Genomic DNA, 8,845 nt, shown 5'->3' with positions numbered 1-8,845 from the left:
GACCTCTGGTCTATGAGTAGAGCCTCTGCGGAAAGCCACCATCACTAAAACAACACCAGACGACACACAGGAGGGACTCAGAGTTTAATCGGGTGCTTCCAGTTGTGCAACATACAAAGGATGACCAAAAGGGAGGATATGGGCAATGACAAGGACACTATTAAAAAAAATAGTCATGTAGATTTGAGAAAAATAAAAATTCAAGATTAACCCCAGCCCAGTACCATAAAAATCCTCTGCATGTACAATGACTATTACTATATACATGTTTAAAAATAAATGTCCACAGCCTGGAGCGCAAAGAGCAGCACCATAGCTGTGCTTTGTGGCAGGGGAATCCATAAGGTGTTTGGTTTTTAAATTAAAATATAAATAGAAGCGTACAACATGCCAAGAACCGAGTGGGTTACATCCTCCTCTGCACAGGGCCAGAGCGAGCGGGATTAGCCCCTACCAGTTACAGCTATAAACCTTTATGTGTCTGAATTCGCAGCCCGCCAGGCGGGATGGGGCAGCCCAGCTTGGGCACCATGCCGCTGCTACATCCCGTTCTTCACCAGTTCGTGGATCCCATCCTCATCAATAATCAAAGGTGCGCGAAACTCTCGGTCCTTCACGTACTTTTCCAGACCCTAAGGGAGGATGAAGCAGCTCGTTAGGAATGCACCACGCAGCATCTGCTCTGTTGACCTGCTGAGCTGCTTGCAGGTGGCTCTGGTCCCCTCCTGTGCTAGGCAGCTTGGGGGACAGTGCCTCAAAAAGCTTCACAATGAATCCAAGTCACGCTTTTGTGGCTTACCCCCGCCAGCCTCCCCACCTGCCTAGTTAGTCTGCAAGGGCACCCGGGCTCCAGAGAGCCAGTACTCACCTCTCCTCCGTAGGAGATGAGGGGAGAAATTTCACACTGGATTGGCAGGTCGTTTGCATCCTTCAAGCTACAGAGAAAAATGAAGTCAGGAAGGTTAGCCACATCCCACCAGGGGATGCGGATGGGGCCCAGAGATCTCACAGAAGCCAGTGCGGGGGGTCAGTGGCTGTCAGGGGCACCGGTGGCTGCCAGCCCACGCAGATCCCGCCAGCGCAGAGCTGCCCTGGGTTAGTCAAGCCTTGCGTGCTCTCCACAGAGGTGCGAGCTAAGGTTTAGATACCAGCAGTGACTGAAAGGGAAGAAAGCTTCAGATGCAGTTTTAATGAGGATCTATGGGCCTTTCCATGTGTGCAACTACAGCAGCGCATACACCCCCGGCCTGGACCACAGTCCCGCTATATTTGATGCTGCATGCAAGCTTGTCACCCCTTCCTCCTCCTTGCACTCGCAGCACCTTCCTGTTTGGCTGGTCACAACAGGTCTTGTTTTGAACACACTCCTTGTTCAACCTTGCACAACCTGAGGACACAGGGTAAGCCTGTCTTCTCGCTCAGCAAAACTCGCTGTGGCACTGCCTGCTCCTCCTGCCTTTGCCTCTTAGATGAGCTGTCTAAGCTCCTCTGTTCTGCACGCAAACCTCAGCTGGTGAGGACAAGGGCAGACCCACACCAGCACTGCCCACCACAGCCTGGCCCTGAGAACAGCCACAGCAGCACTGACCCCGCTGGGGTCCCTGACCCTGCTCCTGCTGCCACCAGCCCTTGTAGGGATGCTCCCTGGATGCTCCCTGGATCCAGCTCGTGTGTAAGCCTGGCCAGGCAGTGTAGCCATGCGAAGCTGACAAGGAACCACGGCAGCATCCCAGGGTGCCCCTTCACACCCGCTCGCCACCGCAGCCAGACAGGCACCGCAGGACACCACCTGAGACAACGCTTCCTTCACCCGGGTCAAAGCTCGTCCCTGCTGCCACACACCCGCTCAGCCCCGTCCTGTCCCAGCTGTGAGTACATAAAGCTCACCCATCCTGGCCCAGCCCTTGCACTTGTTTGCCTTGAAGTTGGATTAATTTCAAGATAATTGTTTAAAAAAAAAAACAACAAACCAAAAAAAACCCACACCAAACCAAGCATTGCCATTAACTGGCAATGAAGGATAAATGCATGATAAAGTGCATCCTTCATCCTACATTATAACTAGTGTTATGGCCTAGTTATATGCACTTGGAGTCTTGAATTAAAAACAGAGACCCCAGTGTATCCACCAGAAAGCACCAGAAGCTACTGAAGGCTTCTCCTGAAGGCGAGGAGGTAACAAGCTTGCTTAGTCTGCAAGTCATTTACACTCACCAGCTCTAGGTCCCAGCCGCACAGATGTGCCCTGTGCCTACAGAACACACTGCTATTACAGAAGTTGCTTTTAGCAGTTCTGTCAACTTTCACATTTACTTCTGTAAACTTTTAAGCCCTGAGCCAGGGGCTTTCCCTGGTGTCATGGTCTGGATCTTCAAAACTCAAGAGCTGAAGTCACATAAAGCACAGCTGGCCGCCTACGCTGAGATTTGCACATGTTACATCAAAGCCTGCTTGATGTGTACTAAACGTTTTTAATCCTGTTTCAATCCGCCTGGATGCCTGGTGGACACCGGGAGACAGCAGGCGTCTCCAGCTACGAGACTGGCTGAGATCAGTCCAGGCTGTGCTATGCCGTGGTGTGAAAAACAAGGGAGTGTCACAGAAGGGACAGGCCAGCGTGTTTCCCAACAGCATCCCGCCTGCAGAGTGACCTTTGGGGGCTGCGCACAGTCAGCAGCAGGCTGCCAGCCGCCCTGCATCTGTACCAATGGCACAAGCCCCTTCCAATTATCCCCCAACAGTTCCTTTACGGGAAGGAGCCCAAGGAGGGAGCAGATGCTGCCAACCGACCGCCACCATAAGAAACAGCATCTGCGGGGTCCTGTAGGAAGACATGCCCCGCTCCCAGCATGCGGTCCCGAGCCCCCTGGCTCTGTTAGTCACTACAGGTGCCTGCTCACCAGCACGCACCCATCGCAGCGACTGCAGCCTGGCACACTGCTATGCCTACAGCCCATTAGTACCTAAGCACAGCCCCGCCACCACGCACGCTGCACGGTATAGTTACTTGTCATTGACATCTGCTGGGGTGGCATCTGACCTTCCGTTTGTGACACTATGTGGGAATAAACAAGGGTTAGCAAGGGTGGGAAAAAATGGGCAGAAGTCGTCTGGGGTTTGCTGTTCTCCAAACACAGGTGGTGGGAGGTCTCTCAGTTGTGGGACACCACGACCCCAGCCTGGCTACTGCACGGATCTCCTGGCATGCTTGGGCTTCACTAGCAACCTTGGCTGTGCAATGGGGACCAGCAGGATTTGGTTCATAGGTGTTGAATCAAGAAGAAAAGCTCCTGCTGACCGCACAAGCACCCCTCCTACAGCCACTGCCCAGCCCGCACCCAGTTCTGCCCCATGGACCATGCGGGAGAAGGGACCCATGGCTGGTTGCTCCAGCAATGCTGGTTTCAGGAGCGCTGAAAAGGAGAAGGGCTGGGGACTGCCCAGTGCTTTATATTCAGCCCAAAAAGGATGCAGGAGCAGCAGGAACGGCAACTCACCGAGGGATGGCAGGGATGCGTGTGCCATTTTCATCCACGAAGTGCCCTCCAGCATTGAGAACCCAGCAGTGATGTAGGGACATCAAGGCGTGTCGGGCTGTAGTAGGGTTGTCCTTGCCGTTCTGGCTGTCTGCGTTCTTCAGAGGAGAAAATTCATCCTCACGCAGCACCTCATACACCACAAACTTCCTTGCGGGGGAGAACAGGGCATGGAAGAGTCAGGTTTGGGAAACATGACTGCTCCCTGTCGCTTTGGCTTCTCCCCTGCCATGGTGGCTGAGCTGGGGCCACGGACCACCCCCAGCCCACACCCATGGGCTGTCCTCACAGCCACAAAGGAGGGAGGGGAGGACCTGGGCTGTAGGGTCAGCAGATGCTCCTCTGGCCCAGGAGCAGGGCTCAGCCGAGCAAGAGGCACACAGCACCTGTCCCTCCTGCTGCTTATGTCCCTGCTCATCTCAGGGCACAATCATTCACTGCTGCTGAGCAGCACAAGAGCTGGCATCCTGTCCCGACCCTGGGGCATCACCAGTGGGCACAGTCCTGGTACCTCCTCAGAGGCTCTCAGAGCTGCCCAAGGGACAGCTAGCAGCCTGTTCCCCACAGAGAGAGAAAAGGACGTACTTGGAAAACTGGAAGATGTCAAAGACGAACTTTTCCATCTTGATCCCATTGGGCTTCTCGGGTTGGATCAGCTGCCCTGTAGCAATGTCCACGTGGGGGATCTTCTTCTCAGCTACATGGTGCTGCAGACGCGGTTCGTAAGTGCTACAACAGGCCAAAACCAAGCTGTCACTCACCTGAGCAAGGCACATCTCCAGCCCCCCAGCTCAGACACTGCTGCAGCAGGACATCCGCTCTGCCCTGACCCCCAGCCATGGGCTGCTCGTGCCCACAGCAGCTAGGAGAGGATGGCCCCACACGCCCAGGCTCTGGCACCAGCCACCAGCAATGGCCAGGGGAAACCTTATCTCGAGTAAGGGACCATGCAGAAAGGAAGCAGTTAGGGGCGCATACGGGAGCCAAGGACCAGACTCTGTGGGCCTCATCCCAGCATGTCTCTAAATAGCTGGAGCTTAACCAGCAGAAAGCAAGGCACAGGCAGCCCACTCCACTCAGCACCAGTGCTCCTCCTCCGGAACACTGGCAGCACCCAGGCAGGCCCTTACTTGACTACATCTTTCAAGAAGGCAGTGGTGAAGTAGTGATTGGCAATGTTGCCTGCGTTGAAGAGCAGCCGTCCATCCGGGCCCCGTTTCTGGGCAGTGGCGAGGGAGATCTCACTGTACTCCACCACCTGGTAGACACCATCCACTCGACACACCACACCGACCGGCTCCATGGGGTTGGTCTTCTCCACCACCTGCCCAAGGGAAGCACTGTCAGGGAAAGACCCAAGACCCCCAAGGCCCTGCACTTCAAATATACTGATTTGCATCTAGCTGTCCCCGTGGAGGCATTTCCCTGCCCAGGACAGCAGGGGTAGGGATGCTGGAGCCCTCCCCTCCCAGATGCTTCTGGCGATGGTGACCAGAAGAGGAAGAGATTGCAGGGCTGGTTGACAGGGTGTTAGGCACAGCAAGAGGGCGCAGGCAGGACCTGGCGCTAAGCCCGCATATCGCTGGCAGAGGGCACGGATATTTTTAGCACCCAGCCCGCACATGAACAGCCAGCTTGCCACACGCAAGCAGGAGCCTGCTGGCTCAGCAGAGCCATGCCCCCACACCTGACCTCCCTCCTCTTCCTCACACCCCACACACCTCCCTCTCGGCATGGGGCCCCCCCAGCAAATCCCTACCCATCAACGGCCACCACGGCAGGGCAGTGTGTAGGGACACAGTGCTTTGTCCTTTCTGCATGCTAGGGTTTACTTCCTCCTTCTCTCACTTGGGCCAGAAGGAGGAAATGCTTTCCCTTTCCCAGCTCAAGGGAAAGCTTCAAGGCCAACAAAGTCCTCTCACCTGTTTGCCAGAGCCGAGCCCAAGGCAAACACAATCGCACACCCTTTTGGCTGTTAACCCAGCCTTTAAGTAAAGTTTTGCGCGTGCAACATCCTACTCGTGAGACACTGGGCTGGACTCAGCATCAGCAGTCAGCTGTATCCACTGTGTCCTGGTCTAGTGCCCAGGATGTCACAGCTGGGGACAGCTGTCAGCCTGTGGCAGAGATCCCGGCTGGCCATTCTCCCCACAGCCACCTGGACAACAGCTGCCCAGCCTCTTGGTGAGAACCGGGCAGCCCCACAGGGCTCCCTGGCAGCTCTTGGCCCCAGTGACCAGGGGACCTGTAAGCCCAGGGTCTGTCGATGTCACAACCCTGTGCAAGGCAGGACGGGAGCAGCACCAGGCAGGGGTCAGTGATGTCCCACATCCCCTGGGATGCCAGACCCAACGGGTAGGTGGAACTCTGGCAGCATGTGCTAGTCCACCAGCGAGCTGCTGGTGCTTAGCTATCCCTCTTGGCTGCAGCAAGCTGGCAAAGGGAGGGTAAGGAGTCAGGGAAACCAGACAAGGAGCAGGACAGACCCCACCCTGCTCTGGGGAAGCAGTGCCTCCCTGCCTGCCTTCCCCCAAAAACATACCTTAGCCCCGCAGTCCGCTTCCTTCTCCAAGCAGAACCCGATGAACCTGGGGTCAGCCACCTTCACCAGGATGTTGTCCACACAGTAGACGTGGACACTCTGCACGCCCCTCCGCTCCATGTCATCCACAATGCTGTGCGCCCCCAGGGCCCGGTACAGGCCCCCATTGCCATCTGCGGAGGGAACAAACCGTTGGGGCCACAGCAACATCCATCTGTCCCGTCAGCCACTTGCGCTCATCCTCCTTCCCCAGGGAGCCAGGGTTGAGGGTCATCGGCTCAGCCATACCCCACCCTGGTCCTCCCCGCCAAGATGGACAACTCCCAGCCTGCGTCACCCGTGGGCCACGTCACGCTGTGAGACTGCTCTGCACAGGCTTCAGCTCCAAAATATTGTCCTCAGCACCATGTCTCACCCCCTCGCACCCCTCTTGCCAGCTCCCAGCCACCGACCTGGCGCCATGGCAATCTTGCCCTTCTCTTCCAGCAGGATTTTCCCATCAAACCCCAGGGCGGGCAGCATGCCCTGCTGGAAGAAAATGATGTTTTCCTTCTTCAAGCCAAAATAGTGATGCTTCAAGAAGAACTCCTTGGTGGACTCCATAGTCCGGCCGCTTGTCATGATGTACCTGTCACGGCACAGAAGACACCCGATGAGCAGGGAGGAAAGGCAGGGCCTCACACCCCTCATCCCAAACGTGGGGAACCGCTTCAGCCTGTAAAACCCAGGACAGGCTACTTTTACCCCCCGCAAAACACTTAGAAGGATCTGACCTGCTGCAGTCCCACCTCTTTGTCAAGCCAACAAAGGGCTCGTTGCAACATGGATCTCCACAACCCTACCATACCCTGTGCAATGGGGGGGGGGACACCCAGCTGCAGCAGCCAGCTCCCACCATGACACCAAACTCATGCTTATAGCCCCTGACCTCCCAGACCCCCGCCTTGCATGGCAGCAGGATGACCACAGGGGCCACGACACATGTTCCCAAGGGCTGTAGGATTAAGACTGATAACGTGGGACCTGACAGTGCCACCCTCTGGGCCTTGACCCACTAACCCCAACAGGCTGTGCCCATAGCAATAGCATTGGTGTCAAGAGGGTCTACGCTAAGGGGTTCTGCACCAGCCCACGTGTCCTTGACCTGCTAACACCAACGGGGTCCGTGACAACCTACAAGACCTTGACCCACCAAGACCAACCAACAGGGCTTTGACCACCCAACATCAATGGAACAACACCAACCCATGGGCCCTTAACCCACCAACACCAGCTGGGGTGATGCCAATGGAGGGCCCTGCCAAAGCGACCCATGAGCCTTGTCCCACCAATGCCACACCAAGGGGACACTGACCCCACCGGGGCCCAGGGCAGGGGGCTCACCAGGGGATGTGGCAGGGGGTGCCGTGCTGCTCCTCCGCCAGCTGTTGCAGCCGCCGCAGGCGCTGGGCCTGGAGGTGGAAGAGGGTCTTGCGGGAGGGCAGCCCCACGTCACACATGCCCTTGGGGTAGGGAACGCCGAGGCGTGTGCCCTGCCCGCCGGCCAGCAGCAGCGCGGCCACGCGGCTCCCCGCGATCTCCGCCAGCCCTGCGCCCGGGGGTGAGAGCAGACACGCGTGGGGCCCGCCGCGCCGGCACCGCACCGCGCCGCGCCGGGCCCCGCCGCCCCCCGCACCTACCGCGGCTCTCCCAGCGCGGCAGCAGCCCTCGGTCGCGGCAGGCGCTGCCCAGCACATCCCGCGGCACCGGCTCCATCCGCCCGTCCAGCTTCACCGCCGCCCCGCTGCCGCCTCCATCCTCGCGGGCGCGGCGGAAGAAGCGGTTGATCTCGGCGACGTCCATGTCGCGCAGCTCCTCCACCAGCGCCCGGCGGGCCGCGCCGCCCAGCTCGGCCCAGAAGCGCAGCACATGGCCCTGCCCGCCCGCCGCCAGCCGCTGCTCCAGCGCCGCCGCAGCCTCGTCCCCCTCCGCTGCCGCCTCCATCCCGCCGCCGCCGCGGGGCCGCCGCGCCCCTGCCACCCCTTTATAGACCCCCGCCGCCGCGGGGCCGACCAATGGCAGGCGGCGGCCGGCACGTCCCGCGCCCTCACTGGCTGCCGGGGCACGGCGTCAGCGCCCCGCGCCACGTGGTGCCCGCCGCCGGCCCAATGGGCGCCGGGAGAGTGGGGCGCGTGGCAGCCCATTCACCTCCACCCCCCCGCGGCACTGCCAATCAGAGCGGCGGCGGCGGCTGCCATGGCAACGCCCGCCACGTCAGCGCGTGCGATCCCGCCGCCGGGACAGGCGGGGCCCGGCCCCGGTCCCCCCACCCGGCGGTGGCAGCGCCTCCGCCCCGCTCCCCTGGGCAAGGGGGCGGCCCCGGTGCCTGTCGCCTCCGGACGGGGCGGGGAGCGGACCTTCCCGTCAGAACCCCACCCCTTCCCGTTGGTCCTCCCCGCGCCGGGACCACGCGTGAAAGCGAGGGCCGCCGCCGGGCGGGGGGAGGCCCTGCAGGGAGACCCCGGGCAGCGATCCCCGCGGGCGGAGCAGAGGCCCCACTCCTGCAGCAAGAAGGGAGAGGCACGAGGGGAAAAAACAAAAACAAAAACCCCCAAACCCACACAATTAGGCGGGTGCACAAAAATCAGCGCAGGCCAAAAACCTTGTCACTCCGCCGCTGCCTCAGCCCCCGCGTCCTCTCGGGGCTGGGGAGCTGCGCACTGCCAACGCCTGCAGAAAGTTGTGCAACTCCTAGCATTTTCCCAGGGGAGCAGCCCGCGTCAAGCCC

General features: G+C 59.3%; 1 protein-coding gene across 3 annotated transcripts; it reads right to left on the bottom strand.

The window, feature by feature from the left end:
- Window positions 1–65: 65 nt before the first annotated feature.
- On the bottom strand, window positions 66–8,081 carry UAP1 (UDP-N-acetylglucosamine pyrophosphorylase 1). 3 transcript variants are annotated; one of them, XM_054210939.1, is made up of 10 exons: window positions 7,758–8,081; window positions 7,462–7,666; window positions 6,531–6,706; window positions 6,079–6,251; window positions 4,667–4,860; window positions 4,122–4,265; window positions 3,498–3,686; window positions 3,008–3,055; window positions 869–935; window positions 66–632 (listed from the first exon to the last, which is right to left on the bottom strand). In XM_054210939.1, the coding sequence occupies exons 1-10, from the start codon at window positions 8,059–8,061 to the stop codon at window positions 540–542; spliced, it is 1,593 nt and encodes a 530-aa protein (XP_054066914.1). In that variant the 5' UTR covers window positions 8,062–8,081; the 3' UTR covers window positions 66–539. The 3 variants fall into 3 exon arrangements, with proteins under 3 accessions (XP_054066914.1, XP_054066915.1, XP_054066916.1); XM_054210940.1 differs by lacking the exon at window positions 3,008–3,055 and having other exon boundaries at window positions 7,758–8,080; XM_054210941.1 differs by lacking the exons at window positions 66–632; window positions 869–935; window positions 3,008–3,055 and adding an exon at window positions 942–1,157.
- Between the last annotated feature and the right edge of the window lie 764 nt (window positions 8,082–8,845).

Source organism: Rissa tridactyla, chromosome 8, assembly GCF_028500815.1.
Source record: "Rissa tridactyla isolate bRisTri1 chromosome 8, bRisTri1.patW.cur.20221130, whole genome shotgun sequence".
Lineage (NCBI taxonomy): Eukaryota > Metazoa > Chordata > Aves > Charadriiformes > Laridae > Rissa > Rissa tridactyla.
The sequence above is the reverse complement of the archived record's forward strand: the minus strand, read 5'-3'. Positions and strand labels throughout refer to the sequence as shown.

Coding starts and splice junctions, on each gene's coding strand:
- UAP1 (XM_054210939.1), bottom strand. CDS start 8,061: ATGGAGGCGGCAGCGGAGGGGGACGAGGCTGCGGCGGCGCTGGAGCAG. Junction 6,707..7,461: donor ACCCCCTGCCACATCCCCTG/GTGAGCCCCCTG, acceptor GTGCCGTGACAG/GTACATCATGACAAGCGGCC. Junction 4,861..6,078: donor AAGCGGACTGCGGGGCTAAG/GTATGTTTTTGG, acceptor TCCCTTGGGCAG/GTGGTGGAGAAGACCAACCC.